A 27,413-nucleotide genomic window follows, 5' to 3' on the forward strand; every position below is an offset into this window, starting at 1 on the left:
TATATATATATATATATATATATATATATATATATATATATATATATATATATATATATATATATATATATATATATATATATATATATATATATATATATATATATATATATATATATATATATATATAACTGCTCCCCTCTTAACTACGCTAGATCTTATACTGTTTTCTTCTCAACTTCAAACAAAGGGGTAATAAAGAGCAGCTCACCCTGAAGCCGGACGTGGAACTTTTGCATTGGCAGCAATCGTTTTCTGCGAAGGTCGAATTTGTTGCTTGCCGAGCATCTTGTCTGCGAAAAACCGTTTGATTTCTCTCCTCCTGTTCCTTATCAAGTAGCACTACTTCCTTCCGAAAGCTTTTCAGTGGAATTAATTTTTCGTGTACCCTTTCTTTTTCCTCCCTCCTCCATCTTCCTCGACGGCCAGCCCACACACACACATGCAATTAAAACTTCGACGTGATAATTAAAAAGAATGTCGTATTACATCTGGTCCTAAATAATTTGCACGTCTGAATGATTGATAAAATGTGTTTTTCGGTGATGTTCCATGATAGAATGCACGTTCTGGGATTAGAAGTTGCATAATAAAAAAAAGCAATGGAAATTGAGAAAAATTTTCTTTGTTAAAAAAAATTACGAAAAATGCAGAAAATTGTTGAGTTTTAAATTCCATTTCTTCTTAGAACCTCCCCTCTTTTTCTTCTGAGACGAATGCAGTATTATGATTTCCAATACAAAAAAATCGGTTGAGAATCATTTGCAATTTGAAGAAAGCTGACTCCTCTAATTTCCAGAAATAATTTTTTTTCAGTTTGCTGATATAATTTTTCTGGTTTATACTCTTTATCTTACCTGGTCACAAATGTGATATACTTATTTTTCTCAAGTTTTAAAATTTCACTTTGGAAATATATTTTTTTTAACACGAAACCTTTCATGACGGGGCAAATGACTCTTTTTTTCAACTTTTTTATAAAAGTTCTAGGAGATATTATTATTCTGCCATTCAAATTTACTGCTTTTATTAAAAACATATCAACTGTATTTTCAACATTTGTCATAATCTTATTATTATTTTTATCGAGAAATATATGTAATTTGGCTTATCTACCGCAACGAGTCATTTGACTCATAGATGTATTGATATGAGATACGTATTTGTATGAATGATTATGCGCCAAACCCATTAGATTACACATTTTTTGTTGTTATATGTATAGAAAAAATATATTTATAAGTTCCAAGAAAACAGAAGAGAGGAAATGCTACTATGGAAGAAGCGTCACCACAGTTAATTGTCTTTCAAGCGCATCACAAGTTGCGCAATTACTGAAAAAAAATCCCGATTGTTGGAACTATCTACACAAATTAAAGAAAATTGCAAAAATTTGTAAAATAGTTGATCTTACGTCCATTTTACGCATATTGTGGCATTCCTCGTAAGAAGAGCGAAGTTTCGACCATCCACATGTAAGACTTTTAGTGAATGACAGGGAGTTTAGGCAAGTGGACAGTTAATGTAAATAGTTGGATTGAATGGCCATGACCGGAGTCTCTGAAACAGATCAATAATGAATCTTCATCGCTGCGGTCCAATCATGGCCGATCGCATGAGTGAAACGGAAAACTATGGCTATGTTGAACAAGGAAACGATATGTTTACAATTTCCTTATTGTATGAAACCAAAATAATATATTAAATACCATTTTATTCAAGAGAATTCAAATAAAAAATGATTTATGGAACATTCTCTTTAGTCATTAACTAAGATGTACCTCGATTTAAAATACCAAAATCGTTAAGATGCTACAATATTTACTACTGAAATCCTTATCAATCCTTTGAAATCCATCGCAGTAGAACGTGAGACATGGCGCGTTCCGAGGAAGTTTCGTCCTTTCATGGAAATGACTCACTCAGGAAATTGTACTTTGTTAGGAAAGGATCAAATGCCTCCACCCTCATCCATCAAGGCTCCAAACTCACAGGAAGAAAACTAACTATTCAAGGACTCTTCTAGTTGAGTTCCCTAAAAGTTCAAGGAGTTAGTGAGTGTATTACACTCTAACTCGTTTATACAGCGATGAAATGATTAACGATTTCTTTAACGTTCACGCGGAAGTATATTTTTATTTGCCTCCTTTGAAAGGTTAACATGATAAAATTCAAAAGCTGTTTGTTTTCCATTCTATGAAAATTACTCAAAATATATCCATGAATAATCCAAACAGAAATGATACTTAAGTATTATTTCTGTTTGTTAAAGTGATGACTTTACTCTCTCACTACCCCCACCCACATTTTGATAAGAGATACGTGTTAAATTTATCTTCTCGCATATGTAGTACAGAGAAAATATAGTATACTAGTCAAAAAATTCGCACTCGAGATTTTTTCGAATCTCCACATTTTAGATATCCCTGAACTTGACAGACACGTGGTGGAAAGGTAACTCAAAAACACTTTGCTCTAGAAGTATAAAATTTGGTATACAGTCTTTAAACAAAATTTTCTATCAAATTTGTAGTTAAATTTGTTCAGGAGAAGTTCTTCTGTCCGGGTGTTAGAATATAAGTTAACACAATTTCATCAAAACGAAGAGAGCTAGATATATAAGATTCAGCGAACATATTTATCATCTATAGACATCTGTCAAATTTTGAACCAAATCCAACAAACGGTTAATTGTCTGTTGGTCTGCAGTTTCAGAAACATGTATACCAAATTTGTAAATTTTTATCAAATTTTGTGCAAAATCCGCTAAGAGGAAACCTGTCTGTCCAACTGTTCGAATATGAGGCTAAATCCTAGGGACGGGTACCGCCAAATTTGACCTCAAACTTTAAAGATAAAGTCGCCAGCGTCTCTTGAAAGTAGTCATGATATTGAGAAATAAAATTCTGAAGATTACAGCGTCCGCGGGGCTTGGCGAGAAAATTTTGGCGGAAAATCGCCAAATGGTACCCGTCCCTAGAACTGTACCGAATATGATTTCACACGATAACTATAAAACGAACAGAGCTAGATAGATAAATCTGGTACACAAAATTAACATCTATAATCTAGACACATTTTAAATTTTTAGCCAAATTCAATAAGGGATTGACTGTCTGTTGGCCTGTACTTTCAGAAACATATGAACGCGATAACTCAAAGAGGCGATATCAAATTTGGTATTTTGTGATTTCAGTTATAGTTTGCTTCAAACTTTTGCTTCAATCGGTTTGGGAGAAGAGTCTAAAATGCAAATTGAATTTTTGGATGCTATTAACCGTACGTCAGGGATTAATCGACAAATAACTCACCAGGGATGACGCGATGGATTCAGTAATAGTGCTATATTCAAGACAAAGGTAAATATTGCATAACTATTGTACGCCAATGCCATGCAAGGTTTTCTCTGGAATAACGCCTTTATTAGAGAGTTTGCGAGAAAGTTTTAGATAAACCACTCCTGCTGGTTTTCTTTAAGTCTGAAAGTTAAAAGAAAAGAGAGTTACGGATACTGACGAAAAGCATGCCCTTAATCCAGTCAAGGTTCAAAATTTGCATGCTATGACTTCAATTGTGATTGAGGAATTTAATGATTTATCCTTGGTGCAAAGCAAGTATACCCCGAAATACTTTAAATTAAATTAAATTAATTAAAATCCCCCTTAATTCATTGATATGATAATATGCATACATAAATAACGAACAACTTTATAGTAAGCGTTCTTAGGCGAAGAAATCAGAAAACTTTCAACCATTCTTGCTTTCATTCTATTTTTTCAGTTTCCTCACTTAAGAATTTGTCATGTTTCAATTGTATCTATTTTAAGTCCCTGGTTGCGCTCTTAAACAAGATTTTCAAAAACTAATAGAATATATGTGAATATACGTGCTACTGTAATGAATTTATCATTACAGTAGTGGTTTAAATAGGCTTTCCTCCAAATGAAGCACAAACGTGCTCTAATTTCCCTTGAAAATCCTCCAGAAAGGTAGCCATTGCTTTCAGTTTGAGGAAAGGCTTTAATTGAATGTTTTATTGTATCTAATTCCGCGCATTCATTAAAAGAATCCTGTCTTGGCCAAATCAAAGTCGGAACAAAAAAATAACCGAAATGGTATCAGATTGAATTTGGTCACTAAACCTTTGCATCTACAAAACATTCCTCACACTTAGATCAGTTAATTACATTTTATAAATGCACATGATGCGAAATAATGAAAGAAATATTAGACTTTTTATCTTCGGCAAATTACAACAATGTTCCATGTAGAATCAGAAATATTTATTTTCTGCTCTGAAATCTAAAAAAAGTAAGCCGTATTCTGATAATCCTAGGGAAGGATTTAAGATGATATAACGAAATAAAGCGGAAAATTATAGAAAAAAAGTGTACAAATTATATATATTTAGTGATTGTTTTAGTTATTACAGTCTGAAAATATTCAAATATTTTCGGCATATTCGAATTTCTTTAGCTGTTTTTATTTTGTTTTCTTCAGATATTATAATGTTAACTAGTGGCATATTGCGCTGCTTTGTATTGATGCATTCTTTTCTAGATTCTTTACTAAGATATAGATTAAAGATTTTATCAAAAATTTTAATGATCATATGAACCATTAATCAACCACTTTCAAACTTTGAAAACGTAATTATAGTTATTTTTTTCATTTATGAGCTTACGTCTATCATTTTGCTGTAATAAAAATATCGTATTTTGAGTAAGATACTTTTAATGTATTCTTTAAAACATTACAGATAAATTTACATCATATTTTCTTCGTCTCATAAACTAAATTAACAGCAATAAAAATATTTCACGGTCGTTTATAAGCAATTGCTTGTCACATCAATTATTCGGTTAAAAATGTTTTTCTTTGCTACAAAATAAATTGAAAAGATTACTCTGTTGAATACCATGAAAAATACTGCATAAAAACATTTACAAGAATTAGATAATGAATGCCTAAATATCTTCTGACGTCTTATGACGTCATGCTGGCGAGTGATCCTCCCATTCTTTCGATAGCGGCATTCTCTAGCCACGGTTACTAAAACCAATTTCTAATAAACAAAATAACTTAAAGAGCTCCTTCTTTTGAAAAGAATCTTTGACAATATATTAGGTATAAAACAGCTAAATTCGTCATTTTTTGTAAGAAATAAAATTTAATGTTCAATTACCTTTTTTTATCAGTTGCGAAGTTTATTTTTGCTTTAAAAAACTCTTTTCCTGTATAAATCCTTTCATACTATTTATATTCACTTCACTTTTCACATTTGAACTAAATTTGATTTAACCCTACAATGTATCGTATAACCGTTTTGGCTACATATTTTTATTTCCATTAATAAGCATCACGTGACTGCTCCAAAGGGCAACGAGAAGTGTTTGGAAATCCTTTTTTAAATGCTTTTGGATAAACATTCGCAGAAAACACTGATATATGATAATAGCGGTGCTGGAATTAGATTTAAAGTGGCTATTGTATGAATAATTCTATCATTAAAAATCCTATCAAAATGTTTTATTTCCACTATAAAAAGAACATTGATAAAAAAAAAGACTTTTATTTTTATTGCAGCATTGTTGTAATGTGATTTATGTCACTGTCATATTGTTTAATTCATAATGCAGCCAATTAGCACATTTTAATTGTTTTGTTAAATTTCACCTTTTTTTCTCATTCCCAATTTTAGAAAAAATAAATTAAATTTTTTTAATAATTTTCCTAAATTATATGCAGTTATTCAAAACACATGCATTTTATTCGTAAAAAGGTAAAAATTCATGCATTCTACGGTTAATGATAGTACCACGATATAATTTAATGCATAACTTGTGGATCTTCATTGATTTTTTTCACCATATGTTGTTATATATATATATATATATATATATATATATATATATAGAGAGAGAGAGAGAGAGAGAGAGAGAGAGAGAGAGAGGAAAATATCAGATTCTTACTGAATTTTAGATAATCTGCTGCACTATTTTCCTAGTAAGATATCATTTCACTAAGATACTCTGAATCACTTTTCACTAAACATAATATCAATTCTAACTACCTTTTATTTATTCTTTTATTGATTCAAAAATACAAATCATTACTATTTATAGACGCATGTTGAATACAAAAAGCGTCCAACTATTTCATTTGAAAATATATAATTGAAAAAGTTAAACATTTGCGATGAAAGTGTCTCATGCTTTTTAACCACTTAACTGTTTTATTTTCTTTACTATCTAATAAGATGACACCTTCTATTTTTGGGAATATTTTCTTATTTTGATTCAAATGGAAATCCCTTGAATATTTGACTTATCTATGTGTTCGAAGCAATTTTAATATTGAATTATAATCGTTATGAATGGTTTACTTTTTGTTTACAACTATCAAAATTCGATAAATCGGTGCACGTATTTTATACGGGCAAAACAGTTAAGCGGTTAATAGCAGTTAAATAGCAAATTAAAATATTTAAGAAGAGTAAACTCCATTGATGGTTAAGTTGAAAATAATTTTAAGTTAACTTTTAAATTATGAGAAGAACAATTCTCATTTCTCTTGAAGTGGAAATTTAGATGAAAATCTCAAGAGAATCTACCTACACACTTTTTAAGAACCAGCTCACATAAGTCTAATCGCTGCCTGCAATATGAGATCATTTAACGTTATAAAATTGTCACTAGCCACATCATTCGCAAAATCAAAAACAGAAAATTCAACGGCAAGTCGTTGTCAATCAACTTTCTCACCATCCATTAATTGAAAAATCTGTGAGACAAAATTTTGTTCGGTTTTTTAATTTATTAATTTTAAATTAATTTTAAAAAATGTTTTAAGCTTATCTTCTAGCTATATATTTCATTGCTGTAATGAAATCCAAATCTTCAATTATATTTCCTCCTGGATTTTTTTTTACTTCCATTAGTGTTAATGAAGATATTCGTATTTTTCTATTTTAGATCTATTTTAAGGCATGCTTTTAATAAATATTTTGAAAATTTGTTGTGTTTACACTTAAGGTTTAACTTCAGGGAAAATTGAAATTCCTTTCTAATTTAAAGTTCAAATTTTAAATGAGACAATAGAGAATTAGAAGAATGATAACACAATGAACAGAACTCTGTAAGCCTTCTTATATATTAAGAGTTTTCACGAGTTCTTTTTAAAGATTTGAAATTTAAAATACTTTTGATGAAGAAGTTAATGATATAAACTTGCTTAAAATAACTTTTGTAATCGTTAATCCATGAAACCTAGTTGGTCGGCAAACGAAATTAGTTTTAAATAATACTATGGCATAAATATCCTCTTTAGAATGCTCAAAAAACTTTATTGTCACTAGAACGATTGTTTAGCGTCTTAAGTGGTAATTCGATTTCACAGGCCTTCTATGACAGGAAGCATTAAAAACATAAATTGAGAAACTAGGTTAAGTTCTTTCGGAAAGCATTCCAATTCAATAATGCCATTTCATAACTGACAAAAAGAACATTTGGCATCTCAGAAAGCTTTACAAATGTTGATTGAGTCATGGTTTGAAATTTATGAGAAATCTCTATTTCAAGATTTTCATCATTATAGTTTGATTTTTTACCTCGGTATTTCTGAAAAAAATACCAAAGCGATCTGTGTTAAATTAGTCTTAATGTCAGAGGAGAAAAAAAATCGAATGTAATTTTTTTAAGGAGGATGTGTGAACTGATAGGAGATACCGGAACAAAAGGATTAACTATTAAAACCTTCATGTTTAGAAATGAAAGTATAATTAATCACATCCGATTTAAATCATGTCATGATTTCAAAGTATTAAAATATCATTTATATATGGAAATATTACATTTATGTAAAGAAATAACCTCTCTCTTTCTCTCTTTGTGTGTGAGTGTTGACACACTCTATATTCAAGACCATTTGACCTAGAGTAACCAAATTTTTCAGATTAGAACTATAAGTCTTCTTAAGTGTCTGATAATAATATATATATGTCGGAAAAAGGGTTATAAAGTTTTTTTTCACCGTAAATTCCGAAAATATTACAGAACGAAGATGATTTAATCATCTTAAAATTTAAAAAAATTTATCTTTCCATTGATATCGTGTGTGTGTGTGTGTGTGTGTGTGTGTGTGTGTGTGTGTGTGTGTGTGTGTGTGTGTGTGTGTGTGTGTGTGTGTGTGTGTGTGTGTGTGTGTGTGTGTGTGTGTGTGTGTGTGTGTGTGTGTGTGTGTGTGTGTGTGTGTGTGTGTGTAAATAAGATGGAGATTTGTATTGATATAAATTTATCAGTTTTATCTGTTCGTGATGAAATTTATCAAACGTTCTTTTCAAAAAAAGAGAAAAATATATAAAAAATAAGTTCAAAAATTAATTAAACTAAAGATTTAGCAGTTTTTGATGTTTTTCGACTTTAGTTTTCTGAAAATATTGTGTCATAAAAATGCCTTTTGCATTCTATTAAGACTCAAAAAAATTAATCTTTTTTATAATATCAATTTCATTTCTGTACAATTTTTTTGTAACTTTAATTGGTTTTTTAATCGAATTTAATGCACGATTATAACAATACTATAAATATTTTGATGAAATTTAAAAATAAAAGCTAATTGTATTTAACTTTAATGTTCCATCGGATTAGTCAATCGTGTACTTCGATAAGTGTTTAAATTAAGATAAAAAATTTTTTTTCAGACATAGATTCGGGGCAGGATTTTCACTTCTGTTTTTATTTAATAGCATACACATTTTTTAGGGTCAGGAATTAGTAGTAGATAGATTCTATTAAACTTATATTTTTTAGTCTTGCTAAATAACCAGAGAAAATTTTATGTAAAAGCATTCCACATTAAAAGTTTCACAACTAGAAAAACCAATATTCTCATTGGGGAAAGAAGACATGAAAATCTTTCAAACAGTTGCATGAAATATAATCAAAACAGGTTTTAATATATACTTTATTTGTGTGGTATTAAAAAATAGAATTCTTTTAAAATTTAATTCGATTTTACTTTATTTTTATATTATTTATAATTCATAATTAATATAATATCTTGAGTTTTGAAATTTGTCTTATATTAATTTTTAGATGACAAATATTGATCATTAATATATTGATAATTAATTGATCCTTAAATTCTGGATATATTTAAACTTATATTGTTATCGGCGTCACCAGAATGTGTAAGATTTCAAAATTCCAATAGATGAAGAAGTAGGTAAGAAATAGACAAATGGAGACAGTTTCCATATTTAAAAACATCAAACAAGTAAAATTAAATAAAAGTGCGTTATGACATAATCAGAGTTATAAGGAAAATATATTATATCTTTCAAATAATTAATTATATGATAATTATACATTTAAAATTATAGTTCATATAATTCTCTTCATAAATATACAATTAAATCAAATCTGGTGTAAAATAAACCAATACAAGTTTTTTTAATCCTTTTTAATGTACAGTATTGTGTAACAAAATAAAACTAAACTTAAATTTCCTTTTTATATAGTTCTGAAAATATATATTATTCAATTCAAAAATTTAAGCAATAAATGAATTTTAAAAATATCATATCTTTAAATTTTTAATTCGTTGATTCCTTAAGATGTCTTTAAATTACGAATTAAACTTTATGGGTATGAATAAATGAAGATTTGTTTATTAAAGAAAGAAAAATTTCTAAAAAGAAATGTAATATAATTATCAAGTTTAGTTTAGTTTTATTAACGATTTATTGTAAAGCAATATTAGGGCTATTTTGGGATGGACCTCGTAATTTGGAACCGCCGTCAGGTGATGAAGATGATACCTGAGCTAGCACCCCATCTCCCCACCAGCGAGAGGATATTTGGCCTGATGGTTTTGGCGCGGCAACAGACCCCCTTACACGACGTTTCTTCGATGGATTCGGGTCTCGAACCTGAAACCCTACTGCTTACTAGCCGAGACCTTACCATCAGGCCAAGCGGCCCTGTGATGATTAATAACTGTTGTTCTAAAAAGATAACAGACTTTTTATCCATTAAGTTACAAGCAGGCATGCAGCTTAAATTAAGTATCGTAATTTTATTAAAGTATCGTAGGTTAGATAACGTAGGTTTTGAAAGTATTCAACAGATTCTGGCTTAAAACAAAAATGTTATCGTGAAAAAGTGGTGTCAACATACATAGTCATTACAACATGAAAATAATTCTTTGTGAGATCTTTTAAGAAGTTTTTTTTTTTTTTTTTTTTTTTTGCTTTAATCTATATTTATGTAAAAAAAATTCTGATAAATAAATATAAAGAATCATTAGGCACATCTATCTCTTTAGATTATGCTGTTCAGATCAGCTATTTATTCAGATTAAGCTCTCCTTAGATCAGTTCTTTATTCATTTCATTAATATTAGACAGAATGCTCAGTTTTTACCCGATCAAAAAAGTTCTTTGTTAAACGCATGGTCAGGGATTGAAAATCTTACCACAAAAAGTTAGAAGTCAGAAAAACATAAGCATACGAAAGTGCTCAGAGCTTATACACTTTTTTAATAAGATTTTATAAAAATTTTGCTTATCAAGTGTTTATTTTGAACTACGTGATATACTGCTGCTTAAAGTTGGACAGTTCAATCTACAAAAATAAGTACTAAAAAGCATTTGAAAGGTAGAACTCTCCTTAATTCAGAATTTAAAGTTGAAATAAATCCTGATAAATTAAATTCATTTCATATGTGTAACATTAGTAATCAGAAACTCAAATACTCACTGCTTTCTGAAATCAGTCCTTCATTTTTGCTGAATAGGGAAATGTGTCATTCCACATCATTTAAATTCGCACGAATGTACTATTAAATTTAAATGCAACATCTTCGTAAATCAGCGTTAAATTAGTAGACGATCCAAATGTTTTTACTTGTAATTTTCCTTCTTTGTAAAAACTATTTATGTTGGCTGCTGCTGCTTAATGCGTTTACATTATCTGCAATAATAAATATCAGATAAACATGTTTGTAAAAAGGCGTCATTTCTTCATGACATAATTAAAACAATGATGCATATCATTGGTATATAATTAAAAATGACCAAATCAGAAAAAAATAAAACAAATGCATACGTTCTTTTTCATTTAAAATATCATTTCTGCAACAGAGAGAATTACGTATTTCAATCAACGTATGCCTAGCACATACTGCATACTGACAATAAATTGATATATGTGATTTCTGCACAGAATACATGAAAAAAAATCGTCATTTTACTTCACTTTAAACAATATATTGAAGATATTTCAAAAGCCATCTTTGAATTTCAAATTTACTATTCTGATTCATTTAGATTAAAAAACAAAAACTAAAAAGTTTTGCATGATAAGAAAAAGATAAGTAAGAAAAATTACACACAATTTCCAAATTTTGCTATGTTTAATTTAATCTCAAAATCCAAGCACATGGATGAAAAATCATTCAAAAGCTTTTTTGAAATATTATCTTTTAGATGAAATTTATTTTAAGGTTTAAAATCATTTTCTTTTCGAAGCAAATGCGCTTGTGATTTCATCACAGCGAAGTTGATTATTAATTAAATATTGTTTATTAAACTTATTTTAATTAATAAAACTTATTTGTTTTCGGGATTTTTATTTGCACTTTCTTACGGCAGTTCAGTTTCGTTCGTAGAAATGGAAGTATGGTTCATTAAAACTACCAACAGAAATCAAAATATGTAATTTTATATGAACAATGGATATGCCAATTAAGCAATATTTGTTTTTTCTTAAAAATCTAAAACGCAACCAGACCATTGGAATATTTGTGATTTCATCACTGCAACAATTTCTTAATTTTTTTTCTTGTACGTGCAAACTTGTGTCTGTTAAAATTACATCACTTCATTCTCTTTCTTTCTCCCTGTTCATCTACTTTATTGCGTTGAAATGGTTTTTCAAAGCGTGCAAGTTGTACGAATTCCAAAAGATATTGCATTTGAAATTCCAGAAATAATTTAACAAATTATCGAATAGTTGCCTCTTGTTCCAATAATCAAAATATTATAGAAAATATTAATTGTTATAAATTAGCTCTTAAATAGTTGTATGACATGATATCTTACCATATCTTATATTTTCCTTTAACTTTTTAAGTAAAACGAAGAAACAGAAACTTGATAATTCGTTGAATTATTAAGTAACTTTTGGTTTTGAAGCGTTTTTATTTTTTGTATACAAAAAAAAAGTATTGTAATTTTCAAAAAATTCGGGCTGTATATTTTGATGAATTTCCACATCGTAAACCTTCATGAATCCGTAAAACACATTTTTAGAATTATGTCTGTCTGTCTGTGAACAATAAAACACAAAAACTTGTTGTGCTAGACTTATAAAATTTGCTATAAAATCTAACATCAGTTTTTTAAATGTCCATCAAATTTTGAACTTAAGAGGAAATTTATCTATCTGATTACTGGTGAAACCGATAAGCGAAGCCTTAAGGTAGTCAGATAAAACTCGATACATGGATTTGGCACCTATGATGTAGATAAGAATCAAATTTGGAGACATATCTATCAGAGAACTAATCATCTGTCGGTCTTTACTTTCGCAGGCATGCAAAAGTGAAAATATAAAAACTTAATGACGAAAATAAATAAAATTTGTTATGTTATTTTTTTTACTGTAATTGTAGTTCTGTATTAAACTTTGATTTCAAATTATCTGAAAAAAATCATCCAAAATACACATTTGATTTTCTGGTACTTGTGTATTAACTGCATGTCAGCAATTAATGATCAAAACAAGTTGCCCGCTAGATTTAGTAAAAATGGCAGAGTCATACTTAAAATCGATCTTTCGTAACTATTGTTCGCCAATAACATGTTTTCAATATACAAGTATTAATTTCTTTTCTACGATACGAAACATATAACTCTTATGTGAGAAAATAAAATTCTGAACACATGGTTTTCATGAACTTATCTCTAATTAATATTTAATAGCTATTGTTCACCAATGGCATGAAAGACAATCGTAGTTTTACCCAAGGTCGACTATTTTTGGGGGAGAGAGGAGGATAACATGTGCATTTGAGAATATTCGAGAAAGTTTCTGGGAGACCATTCCTACTGCTTTAATTTGTAATAATAAATAAAAAAGGTGCCTATGAGATCCAATTAAAACTTAATGAAGACAACTGGAATAAGAAAGTTAACTCGCGTGCCGTTGCCCTCAAAAGATGAAAGTAAATACATGCGTCATATTGGAAAGGAGTTGATGGCTTGAAAAGGTGAAGACAATTTTATTTTCCTTTTTCTTTCTCTCTCTGAATTTTAATGCCGACGTTTTCTGGCTAAAAATTTCTCCATGCCTTGTGACTAGATTCCGTGTTATAGTGCATTTTATTCCATGAGATTTAGTATGTGTTTTGCATCATTTTACGAGAAAATAATCATAACATTTCACATAACACGGCTATGGTATGAATTTTGTATAATATTCGTATGAAAAATTTCAATTAAAGATTAAAACATAATATTTAGTATTTGATAAAAGAAATTTATCTGCTTTTGTAATAATTCATAAACTTAATAAAAATTTTGATTGTTATTAGAAAAGTGAAAATTTATGAATATGAGAGCATGTACCGTTATTTGTTACTGTAAGCACTGCACTAAATTTTAAAACGTTTTTGAAACTGCACCAACTGTTATTGTTTTGTATAACACAATGAATGAATAAATTTGATGTAAAATTGATAAGAACCTCAGTATCGCTATCGGAGAATTGTTAGCTTTAAAACGGATCCTTATAAGTGCATGCTGTACTTTAACCTGTCATTGCACCCAAAAGTTCTTCTAAACACCAACGTTAATCAAATAAATCAAGGCAAACAACACATTTAATCTAAGACAGAATGTCATTTTGAATCTTTATCAGAATAACAACCATTACCATATTCACTAGAAACTTTAGACTTTTTCTAGAATGTTTAGACAAATAATCATAATAGAATACAATTTTTGCCATCGTTGATTAGTTTCTTGTGGTTCATTTTGTGCTTGTAAAAATGTAATTTTGTAGTAAAAAAAAACATGTTCTCTTCAAAGAATGTTTAGGAAATGTCTGAAACAAAATGAGTTTCTTTGCTGTATTAGCAAATACTCTGACTGTTTAAATAATGTTTTTAGGGTATGAAAAATAAGATGAAAGAATATTTATTTGCAACGCAGATATGCATACATTCGAAGAACATCACCGTCTATTTTAGAAAGAAAAGATTTGTAATTTATTTCCTATGATATCTATGATGTAAAAAAATAAAACATCGTAATGAACTAAAATTAATAAAAAGGCTTATCATTTGTTTATATATGTTTGTATTTTGTGAATGTTATAACGTTAAAGGATTGTAATAAAACTATCTGGTGTCACTGTTTGAGCCTAAAGCATAAGATGTGCATTTCGCATCTGCAATCATCTTTTCATTTTGCATCACAAAATCTCTTTAGAAATCCACCAATATGCAGCTAATTATTTATTTATTTTGCTGATGCAACTTGTTTCTTAAAAACCAGATATTTGTGAGTTCTGTTTTTCCTATTATTATATTTCTGAGTGACATACAGTTTTATAAAGAAATAATGGTGCTATTAGTGATTATGCACTTCCTTTTATATATCATGAACTAGGATATGATTTTTGTCATACTTATATTATTTTCTACTTTCAAAAAGCTTTTAACATAAAAGAATAAAGTACTTCACAAATCCTTAATTTTCCTTATATATGAATATTTTAAAGTAAAATTTAAAAAGTTCTTATGTATCTTGAAGTTGAAGTATTTAGAAATTATTAATAAAATATCTAAATATCTTGTGGATGTGTGCTCATGATATTAATAGGATTGATTAACATGCGAAATAAATTAACTGTTGATTTATGGATTACAAGGAAACGTTAAAATTCAATCATTCATCAAATACAAACCAATCTTTCTGTTAGGAAGACCGTACTGTCATTAGAATGAGTTAACTCTAACCCACAGCACTGCTATCCCCAATAGAGAACAGAGAGCTACTTATAGATAGTTTACAAAAAACAACTGTAAAATAAAAACAAGAAAACCACACTGCAAACAAAAGAAAATAATTACAAAATGATGACATATAAAATTGACAAAAAAAATAACAATTTTGTTAGGTAAAACAGCTGTAAAATAAGAACGAGAAAACTACAAATAAAAAAAATAAAAAAATACAAGAAGATCCCATATAAAATCGACAAAAGATAAACAACAATTTTGTTAGGTAGATAATAAATAAAAAATAAAGCGTGAATTTACTTTGTGTCGATTTTTTGTGCACTCTTTAATTTTAGCTGTTATTTCATTTTGAATAAAATTTCAGCAATTAGAAAATTAAATAGATGTATAAAAAATTAAATACTTCCCCCTCCCGTCCCATATTTTGACTGATTAAATTTATAATTAATATTCATAATTTCTTATCGTTCAATAAGCACTTTTCATTAAAAAAAATTTAAATTATTTCAATATTTTAATTACCCGCTATAATAATAGATTTTTATAAATATTTCTTTTTACTTATAATGAAATCAAATACAATTAGTAATGAGCTGAGTTTCAATACAATATGGAACACGATTTTCTAAAATGGAGTCAAGGCAAAAATTTCGTAATTTTATATGAAAGTTTTATTATTATTGCGGAAAAATAAAAAAATAATTAAATAATGTCAAATAATAAATTTTTTTTCACATTTATTATTACACACAATTCAAACATTTTTAGCAGTTTTGCAAGAATCATTTCAAGTGCCATTCCAAAATTTAAGAAAAATTTATAAAATTAAATAAAAATAATGATATTACCTCTGTATAATTTTAGAAGCACGATTTTATGTGATTAAGACCCCGTAGAGTGTCGAAACTTTTTTCAGATGTTATTATTATTTGGAAAGCCACGAGTACCGAATAGAGAAATCTGAATCTGTCAATTTGTTATCATTTTTACTATCTTGCGAAGATAACTTTCTCGAATTTGATGTTATTGTCTGTTATGAGAGTCTTTCATTTACTCACCTGATAACAAAAGTAATCGTGAGTTCCTAATCTCTCAATTATAGAAAAAAAGTTTCTGCAAATGTAAAACCAATGCAGCTATCACTGGGATGCTCTGATTTCAAGATTATTTCAATCAGGTGATACAGCACATTTCAACTATCAGATCTACAGAAGTCACCTTTACGTTACAGCTATACAAATAATTTCAAGACATTTTTATCAAAGAAATATCGACTTAGGATTTTACGTAGGTTTAGGTTTTTTAACTTATGGTTTAATAATTTTTTTAAATATTTGTACGAATATTTTTGTTTATTACTTTCTCATATATGAAATATAGAAAAAAGTTCGAACTAAAAAAGTAGAAAATTCGAATTCGATATTTTGTCGAATCTCAGCGTTTTAGACCTCTTTGAGTTCAAAAAACACACTTTTGGAAAATGTGAAGGCAATAAAAGAAAAATATAACAACTTGCTAAATTAAAATTTAGTATTTGGCTTTGTGGTCAAATGTGTAGCTCTTTGTTGGATATTGGTAATAAGTGGAACGGAAGCACGAACTTCCATATTGCACAAGTCAAAGTAGAAGAGAGATAATGCCTGCGGACTTCGTGACTTTCCAGGATTGCAACCTTTTTCTTTACAATATCCAAACCCCACTATATGTTCAGGGGATGCAAATGGGGATAGCAAGAGAATAGAAAAGAATGTGATAGATTGTCTATGTAAGCGAAAAGTCGAGAGTAGTATGTTCTTGATGGTGTAATTTAAATTGCATTTCACGTAGTTAAGTTACAATTCGATTCCTCATCTAAAATATAAATTATTTATTGCTTAATTTTAGCGAAAGAATTAATGTTTCGATGTTTCAAAAGTTTAGGTTTGAAATCTTTTATGATTATTTAACTTTAGATAAGTATAATGACATTCTGTCAAATGACTATCAATATATTTATAAATGTCTAAAAAGTAATCTTCAAAACGATTTTTGATATAATTTTATTATTTTATCTTTCCTTTTGATTTAAAGTAATTTTTCAGAATTTTATAATCTTTTTATTTTACATTTTTGATAGGTTTATTAAATTTATGAGTATGGTAATGTTTAAAAATATCCGTCGCTTATCATGTTTGAACAATTTTATTCCTCAGAGAGAGGATGCACATTGAATGATTTCTTTTCCGAAGTTCCTCATGAAAGCTCGTTTTCTTTTAGATATTCTCTTCTGATGTTGTTTTATAAATCCTTTTGGAATCGTTCTATTGTGCTTTCATTCGAAACGTGTTTAAATTTTTATATATTGTTTGTTTAGAAAACATAACATGTTAGCATAACTGTTAAAAACATATCCTCCATCCTTTATTCCATCCTATTTTGATGAAATTAAAACCAAACTACATGCTCAAAAACGCGGAAGATTTCCGTATTTGGAAATAGACATTCTAGGACTATTAATGGAAAAATTTTATTTTCATTCTACAAATTATAATTTAGAAAAAAATACTTAATTTTAAAAGTGTATAATCACATAATATTCCACAGTTTTAAAAACAAAATAATAAATAGCCGCTGATAAGTAATTGTATTTTAAGTATATTGCTAATTCAATATATCACTGTTTTCTCTAATGTTAAAGTGTTATTACGATTATTTGTATTTCTTTTTTTTTTCTTTTTATATCTCTTATTTTAATATTTTTAATTCTTAATTCATTTCCTTATTTTTGTTGTTTCTGTATCAGACTGAAAAGACTTTATTCATCATTACTTTAATAACTAGAGCGCATAAGTAGTTGAGTTAAGAAATTTCATTTAGGTTACCGAAAAGATTCTTGTTAAATAGAAGAATACCTTAAAAAAATTATCGCTTCGTAATTAGTTTCTTTATTTTAAAAATTTCTTTTTAGAAAAGATTTTTAAAAAATGACATTACAAATATTTTATTTCAATTTCTTTTCTATTAGCAAAGAAACTTTCGAGTTAATTTAGAGGCAATCGAGTTATTGTTCTCTAAAAAAGATTCCACACTTTTAATGTCGTCCAGGAATGAGGATAATATAATTTGTATTAAAATGTCTAACCCATTACTTTTTAATATATTTCAACATTATTATACATTTTTATTAACAACAATCGATCGTGTAACGTTAACTTAAGCATTTTTTTTCCAATTGTTCTCTACCATGTGCTTATGAATTCATAAAGTCTAACAAAAAAATATTTAAACTTTCTAGATTACGCCAGGAAATTTAACATATTACATTCAGAGTATAACATATTTTTTATGCATTTAAAATAATTTTTATACATGCAAAATAATTTTGCTGAAATCTGGAATACTTCATCCAGAAATTATGAAAAATATACAAGTGCAGTATAAAGTCCTTCTCGATTTTTAAAATTTATTGTGTACATTCCTTAATTAAATTGGTAAATAGATTAATTGGCTTAGGAAATTTTCTGCTCCCTTTATAGCTTGAAAAATGTCAAAGTGCTGTTTTAATTCTCATAATACGTTGTCAAACAGTTGTTACGTAACACTAAACATACTCTCTGCTGTCGAGCCTTTGTGAGAATTTACCTCTAAATGGCATCGCTAACTTCTATAACAACGTCTATATTGCCTTTGAACAGATATGACCAATTTCGTTTCATAGAATCACATAAGATTGCACTTTTTTTATCTCAAACTCCATTTCATTGAAAATTCATTTTTCATTTTTTCTTATATGAATATATAAATTACACAACTTGTTCAATGAGAAAAGAAATTTTAAGAAAAGGGCCATTATATTCAAAAGTTATTTTTTACTAAAGATTTGCAAACCGGGAGAAAATTTTGTGCTCACCTTGCATATGTAGTTTTTGTACTTAGTTATTTATTTTCATTATTCTACTGTTGAATGCCAGAGTTGTATTTTAAGCTATAGCTTTTGTTCTAATGGTAGGCCATCTCTGATGTTAGTCAAATATAGTTTGCCTTTTCTGATGAATATCATTAACATTTAAGAATCCCATTTGCATGATAGACTTTTTTTCATATACATTTTCGATGTCTTAATAAAATCACTCTTCGTTAATCCCTTAATCATAACACATGATTGAAAAGAACGTTAAATGTCAAATATAAAAATATAGTGACGTTTAAAAAACATTAAGCCATCAAGGACAAAAAACGACCTTCTGAAAAATGAACGAACGTTTAATTTCTCAAAGAAAAGTCAAAAACACCTTTCCGTTCTCTTTTCCGAAAATAAATGCAATTTTTGAACAAATGGCTACTAAATACTGTTTAATTAAGCAAATATTACTAATTAGACTGCAGGACATATTATTTCCAAATGCTAGAAGGAGTAAAAAAAGAATCAGTGGGGTAACAGACGCATTTTATCTTACTCAACTAGCCTATCAGCTTTTATAATTATTCGATTATCTTTCGTGTGAAGCAGTAGCTGTGTCAGTTATGTTCCTAAAATTGAGAGAAAATGAAAAAGTTTCTAAATATAATAGTAAAAAAAAAATCATCTTAAGAGTATAAGTAGTCCAATTACATACATTATTAGATATAGCAATAAAATAATAAATGAAATTATTCATGAATTAAATAATTGTAATGCCTCGACATTTTTCAAAAATAACCGAAACTTAGATCATTATATTCAATCCAGTATTCATAATGGCATTTGAAAATAATTATTTATTTTCAATAATGTTTTCAAAAACATTTTGAAAATAATCGGAAGGGCTATAGCTACTGGAAATATATTTTCCAAAATAGCCCATAGATAGATATTTTCTTCGTACGTTTGCTCGATGATAATATGTTTTCAACGATTTTTATCTAATTTTTGATCTTCTTAATTAGTAAAACTCAAAAAGCATTGGAAAGATTGACTCAAAAATATAACAATACTTCCCTATCATATATATTCATAATTTACGTTATTTATAAAGATAAGAATCACTTGTATAATCTTTGCATCATTATGTTCAAATTGCAAGAAAAGTTAATGCTTTGCCGCTCATTCAATCCATGTCGAGATTGCAATAACAGAGTTTACCTTTTGTTCTGAAGTCTAATTTTAGCATAGTATAAACTGTAAATTCTTGCTAATATATTTATGATGGAATTTCATTTACAAAATAATCTCATAATCTTAAGAGCAGTTGTTGTTCGAATTTTTCGCACATTGCCAAAATATTTTGCAAATGATAATTTGTGCCTTTCAAACGCAACCGTCATTACAAGAAGAGAAGAATATTGTGTCTCTCATTAAATTCTTAACAAGGATAGCAACAGCAAAAATCGTTTAAATTTTTAGAATATTGCCACAACCAGTTGCCGTTTTCACCAGATCACTTAATTAATAATTTGTAATTCATAAAAATAATAATCTGTGTATACTTGTCATTATGCTGAAATTAGAGAAAGTTGCTTTGGATGCTCATTCACTTCTCAACAGGGAAAGCAATAATAATATTCAAATTTTATTCTCATATTTAGGATTATACTATAATATTTGCAATATATACTATAATGATTGCAAAAAAAATGATGGAACTTCTTTCAATTAAATATAATCTTAATTAACCTTAATTGTAGATATTGTTTGCATTTTCCCACATTTTCTACATCTTTTGAGTATTACTTAATAATTCCATTTCTTTTACATTAAAATCAATCAAATAATAAAATTTTTCATATGTTTCTTGTTGTTAGAATTATAGTTGAATATCTTGTAATCACAGATATCAAATCAGGGAACTGCTGGATTAATAGAGTTTCATTTTTTAAAACCATTTTCGTAACGAAACCTATATATACTGCTCAAAATATACAAAATTGTACATTAAATCATTCTATGTATAATAAACATTATAAAATCACAGCAACGTATTGCTTATACACCTCTAAGTTCTCTGAATTCGCACCCCCTTCCCTTTAATGCACCCCTTTCGCCATTATGGAAAAAGCGCCTTGGTATTATCTCGAATCTTAGAGATCATTGCCATCTAAACTTTTCCTGTCTTATTTGCATTAACCTACCCAGAAATTTAATTCAAATTCAACATAAAGAGACAAATTAAAATTAAATAATACCATTTGGAATAATGTTTCAATAGCGATCAATTTTATTTAGAAGGGATTTTTTTTTCTAGTATAACTGCCATTCATATTTTCACAATAAAATTTTACATCTAGCCAATATTTCATTATTTTACACCCTATTATGAATACAATCATTTAATTTATTTAAATTTTTCTTATTGTAAAGAAAAAAAACGTTCTTTGTGCATTCCACATACAAAAAACATTCCTGACAAGTTGGGTCAAGACATTACTCCAAACTAACTACATTCGCAAGGACCGGTCAATGAACATACAGTGGATTCCTTCTCATATGGACCAAGCTCTGGCCAGACTCTCTGGCCAAGGAAGGAAGCCTAAGTCCCAATTCCTCCTTTTCTAGATTGCAGACCGCAGAGATCCACTTCAGGTTTAAACTAAGAACTAAAACGAAATGGAGGATTCCCCCAGAGCATGACTGGGATGCCGGTAGGTACCCAGGCTTGTCTCTGGCGTGCACCAGTCCAAAGAGTGTTCAAATGCTTTTATCTAGGCTCAGGTCTGGTCATATAAAAATTCTTTTCTTCGTCAGAGACCAAAAGATGTATACCCCTTGCCACTGCTTGGCCTACGCTTCTTCCCCTCATATCATTGGCTGTATTGGCGCCTCTGTGAGGCAGCTGGTGAATGAGAGCGTGTCAGTTTAAAATCTTATCATGAGAAACGATCTTTTGGACTTGGTTTGAATTGGTGTTGAATCCAAGGGGGATAAGAAACAATAAAATTACAACATAAAAAATAGCATGAATGAAAATCAACATATGAATAGATGTTGTAGAGTAAAACATTTGTCTACTCTTAATTCATCTAAAAAGTGTTTTTCTCATTGATCTTAGAGATTACTTCCGCCTATTGCATTTGACTCTGAAGACTATTGTAATAATAAGTCATTAAATGTATTATGGTCTTAACTAAAATGACAAAAATACACATATTGCACATGGAAAACAAACTATACTACATATTCTACAGAACCCAAGAATAAATTTGGCCACTTAGATGACCACTACTGATGACTTCTGCTAGTGGGAACTTTCTGTGAAAAGCACAACTCAAAAATTGGTTGTATCTGCATTGACATTCGGCTTATATTCTTTATAACTGAGACCTTTTTACAGTTACTAAGCAATGTCAAAAAAAATTTATTAAAATTTATTTTCCTGTATCTTTTAATGTTCAAACATGTACCCTTACCCCCGACGTAGTCCGTAGTCATTTTATATATTAAGAACCTTTATTTAATAATAATAATAATAAGTAGTTAATTTTTATAATATTTACACTCATGTATAAAATACATGACGGATTTTTTCATCTTATTATTTTATTGCTTCATCTTTTAAATTAATCAAATATTTAGCAGAGTACAGCAATAATTTATGGAAATAGTTCTCAGTTCATAGAAAACATGGAGAAAAAAAATATGAAAAAATAAAAAATTTTAAATTAAAAAATATTTAAAGTGAAATTAGAAATAAAGTTCAGCTAAATTCATAAATTTTATTAATCACATTTAAAGGATAATCTTCTCTTTTTGTTGTTTTAAAGATCTCATTTTGTTTAATCTTAAACATACACTAATTTATAGAAATTAAGCAAAGTACATTTTGATAAAATTGTTATCTTCATAGTTTCATCATAAATTTTTAAGTTTTTAAGTCAACATTTAAAATCTTAGCGTTTATCGAAATTTCATAACAAAAAAATAATAATGAAAAAAATAAAAGGCAATAGTATTTTGATCATCTTACTCTTTGAAACTTCATAAAAATGTTAGAGCATTTTTCAGGTACTAAATTAGTATACTCGTAAATTATGAGCACTTTGTATTTTAAAATAATTGAAATTGATATTTTTGAATCAGATATTTTTAATACTACAAATAATTTGAATAATTCTAGTATAACATCTCAAATTATTATTGGCTTAAATATTTCGTTGCAGAAAATGGAATTATCATTTTACTACATGTCTTTTTAAATATTTCATAAATATTCTTTTTTTTTTCCTTTTTTGACATACGATAATTTTTTAAAAGTCAAGAAATATCTCAAAGTATTAAAGTTGGATTTTTATTATTAATAATATTATTCAAAAATATATTTACATTTATCGGTAACCAAAAAAAGTTTCAATCACTGCAGATAAATGGCGACACATGAAAATTCTGAACATGAATAATTGTTGAATTACTATTTTTTCATCTGCTTTGATCATTTTTTAAAAGTCAAAAAATTCCTTAAAAATACTTAGTTGGATTTTTATTATTAATAATATTCAAAAATACATTTAAATTTATCAGTTGTCAAAAAAAGTTTCAATCTCTACAGAAAGATGGCGGCACATGAAAAATCTGCAATTAATCTACGATCACTTTCTAAATGTCAAGAAATATGTCAAAGTACTAAAGTTGGATTTTTACTATTAATAATATTATTCAAAAATATATTTACATTTATCGAAGCCAAAAAAGAGTTTCAATCTCTGCCGACAGATGGCGACACATGAAAATTCTGAACATGAATAATTGTTGAATTGTTATTTTTTCATCTGCTTTGATCATTTTTTAAGTCAAGAAATACCTCAAAAATACTAAAGTTGTATTTTTATTATTAATAATATTATTCAAAAGTTCATTTAAATTTATCGGTTGTCAAAAAAAAAGGTTTCAATCTCTGCAGAAAGATGGCGACACATGAAAAATCTGCAAATGAATAATTATTGAACTGCTATTTTTTCATTCGCTTTGATTACAATAAAATAACACTGCATTATTTCGTTGTTATATTTTTTTCAGAAGGCAAAAAAAAGTGTAGTGACATAAGTGTAAGAAAATGTAAATTTCAGGAAATAACTTAGATAAACATACATACATACACTCAAAACATACATAAATATACGTATTTTTTAGTATTGATTCCTAAAACTACTTACTTTAAATAAACATCCAATGTAAATTAATTGTGAATTAAACTTATCCACTGACTAGGAAAAGGGTAGATGAAATATTGTTACACACTTTTTTCATTTCTCAATCCTTCATAATGCCTCTATGAAATTACCAACGACGAAGAAGAAACTTTATTTATTACCAAATAAGTAACAAATAAAATTACCTTACAATAATATTTACGATATCAATAAAAATTTATTACATAAAAAGTGCAATTACTTTAACTAACAAAATATGAGATTAGATCGTCTTAATTTATTCTGGATTAAAGCTACAGGATAGTCAGCTGATTAAAATTTACTTGAAGCTATTTATATAAAGATTAAATTAAAATCTATAAAAAAAAATTGTTTTTGAAACTTTGAAAAGGAAAAAGACCTTTGAGATTTGCATTCCTAAGGACTACTAGATGATTAAATCTAGCCAGAGTTCGCGTGGAAAAGTACAGAAATAACAAATTAGCTTGTGCTTTTTTCCCACAATAAGCATTAAAGAGCATAAATTTATAGTTTAATGGTATATAATTTCAAAACCGGTACTAATTTTTGATTCTCTTGTATTTTAAACAGACAAATTTATCATAGATTGCAAAACTTTTAAAAATGTATATTGATATGCAATTCATAAATTTTTTTATTTTCACTTTTAGGCTGAAATGAATATCATCGTCCATCAAATATCTATCGGTTTAATTAGTTTCTAACTTCCACTCAAATCTGCAGAAACCAAATTTTGATCTGGAAATAATACATATGGAAATAATATCATGTCGACAAACTATTTATGGAGTAATTGTAATTTACAAAAACAAATTATGTAAATACATCCGGTTTAAAACAATAAAGGAGGTTTTGGGATTTCAGCTCGTATTATCTCCAAATCATATGACATTATTTTTTCAATTCTGTAGGTAATTCAGGCTCAAAACTTCAATTGTATACTTCTATAAACATATCCGGTTAATTGATAAAAATTCGATAAATACGTTACTCGACCTAAACATTAATCGATAAAATTGTTTTGTAATTGATATCTCATCCTTTGTTTTAAATCAAGAAAACATGGGAAAAATTGTTTCTGTTTTTTTTTACATAAGTCTTCAAAACTGCTTGCAGTGAACTGTGAGAACATCTTGTTACGTATTATGTGAAAAAGGGAATACTTTTTAAAGTTTGAAATCGTTATCAAATTTCTAAGAAGATATCTGTATAATTTATCACATTTGTTTTGTGTTTCTGATATCCGCCTATCCTTGAAATATATCTACCTTAACCGAAAAGAAACAATTAAGGAGGAGTGGTAAGTTCTTTTTTATCTTTTACATAAGATGCGTTTTAATACTACTGTTGATAAGATTTTAAATATTTATTTTCCTTATTTGTGTATCACTTTGCTCTAAAATCATAAATTTTTGTTTACTAGTTTATGTTGTTTTTGTAGAGAAGTTTCTCTGAAATTTTTTTAAAAATTTCATGTTAAAAAAAATGTTTTAAAATGATCATTTTGCTCTTACATTTTTTTTTCCAGTTGCTCTTTAAAAGACAAAATTATTCTAAATAACCGAAAAGATCTAAATAACTGAGATTTTAGAAATTAAAATTGAATGCATTAAGATAAAAAATCAATAAACAGAAAGTTGTGAAAATATTTTTTTCCTTGAAATTTTCGAAAAAGACTTATTAAAAGATAATTTCTTCTCTATTTGAAACTTACATTCAGATTATTTTAAATAATAATTTTTATGCTGTGTTTCGATGGAAGTATGTTTCTTCATCTTGCTTGATATTTAACTTTATGGCCATGATTCCTTCAAACTGTCTGAAATTAGAATCGAGTTATTTTAATTATCTTACTTAAGTTATATAAACTTTTCTAATAGATAAAATCCCATAACATCACACCTGTACTGAAGAAAAACATGTTTGATTCATCTATTCATTAAATTTCGTAATATTGTAACTTGACTTTTTGTTTATTTATCTAGTAAACTATATCGATACTAAACAGAATCCTTCTTCTTTAGTTTTCAACTACTGAAGAAGATGGAACATTGAAAATTACTTAAATTTTGAAACGAATGTTTTAATAATTGCCAAAATTCAGGAAATTTACATAATTAAATGGGTATTATTATAAAGGATTTATTTTAATTTTGAAGTGGTGTAAAATTCGCATTTGTGTAATAATGCACATTTGCGTAATAATGAGGAAGTTATCTCGGAGAAACGCCAAAATTCAACTTAATTTTTAATTAGAATTCAAAAACTTCGCTCCAAGGAGCTCATTTCTACCCTCCGAGTTAAATATGTGACAAATTTGGCAGCTGCATGTCATACAAACTGATCTACAGAACCCCAACAAGAGCATTCATCTCTATTTACAGTAGAAATTTATTTTGAAATATTCCCGATGAGCATGATTTCATTATTTAAAGTCAAAGAACATTCATCTCTATTAGCAGAAGAAATTTATTTTGAAATGTTCCCGATGAGCATGGTTTCATTATTTAAAGTCAAAGAACATTCATCTCTATTAGAAGTAGAAATTTATTTTGAAATGTTCCCGATGAGCATAGTTTCATTATTTAAAGTCAAAGAATTCTGAAGTATTACCCAGAAAACATACAAGCAATTTAATGTGAATTAATTTAAAATGTGGCTAGTTTTCTTTTATAGGTTTGCATTCTAATATCCAAGATAAAAGAAATCCGACCAAGGAGGATATGCAGGTAGTACGCTCTAATATAGTAAATACTCAAAGTTATTATAATAATCCAAAAATAGGAATTTTTTTAAAATTTAATTAATGAAAATAGGTGTAAAGTGTGAAGATAAGAAAGGAAATCAACCGATTCGTGTGAAATGCAATATTATAGTGATCTAAATCTTTAATATAGAATTTAATTTTTTAATGAAAAAATATGTGCATATGAATAGTGCTACAAGTTGAAGGAGCAATTTCATCGAATAAAATACCACAAATTTTCCTAAAAATTTCTTTTAACAAATATGTAATCTAAAGCTTGTGTGCACTTAATTACAGTAAAAGAAAACAACATCTTCGCCACCTTGTGGGCACAAGTTAATGTTTAACAACACGAAAATAATAATTCAGATTCAATTTTTTAAAGATTTTTTTAAAAAATGTAAATTGTTTTTGTGAAATTTTATTTGTTTAAATAAAAGGACATGTTCTGTTTTTGAGACTTGTCTCAATTTCTTTATGGCTCTTAAATATTCAAAAAGTTGTAGAAAACAATGATTTA

General features: G+C 27.9%; 2 protein-coding genes across 5 annotated transcripts in view; one reads left to right on the forward strand and one right to left on the reverse strand.

Moving 5' to 3' along the window:
- The window catches only part of LOC129984714 (BTB/POZ domain-containing protein 3-like), a 40,592-nt gene extending 24,623 nt beyond the window's left edge, over window positions 1-15,969 (reverse strand). The window contains exons 1-2 of one of the 3 annotated variants that reach the window (XM_056094656.1): window positions 15,876-15,969; window positions 10,761-10,973 (exon numbers count right to left, since the gene is read on the reverse strand). Coding sequence is in view for 1 of the 3 variants with exons in the window: in XM_056094655.1 (XP_055950630.1) it covers window positions 212-288 (77 nt within the window). In the remaining 2 variants the exon portion in view is untranslated. Of the gene's footprint in view, window positions 1-211; window positions 344-10,760; window positions 10,974-15,875 lie in introns of those variants that run through there. The other 2 variants (XM_056094657.1, XM_056094655.1) reach the window with 2 other exon arrangements.
- A 9,274-nt stretch (window positions 15,970-25,243) lies between these two features.
- Window positions 25,244-27,413, forward strand: part of LOC129984014 (proton-coupled folate transporter-like) — a 37,646-nt gene continuing 35,476 nt past the window's right edge. For both annotated transcript variants that reach the window (XM_056093766.1, XM_056093765.1), the window contains exon 1: window positions 25,244-25,447. The gene's annotated coding sequence lies outside the window, so the exon portion shown is untranslated. The remainder of the gene's footprint in view (window positions 25,448-27,413) is intronic.

The sequence above is a fragment of the Argiope bruennichi genome, chromosome 9 (assembly GCF_947563725.1).
Source record: "Argiope bruennichi chromosome 9, qqArgBrue1.1, whole genome shotgun sequence".
Taxonomy (NCBI): domain Eukaryota; kingdom Metazoa; phylum Arthropoda; class Arachnida; order Araneae; family Araneidae; genus Argiope; species Argiope bruennichi.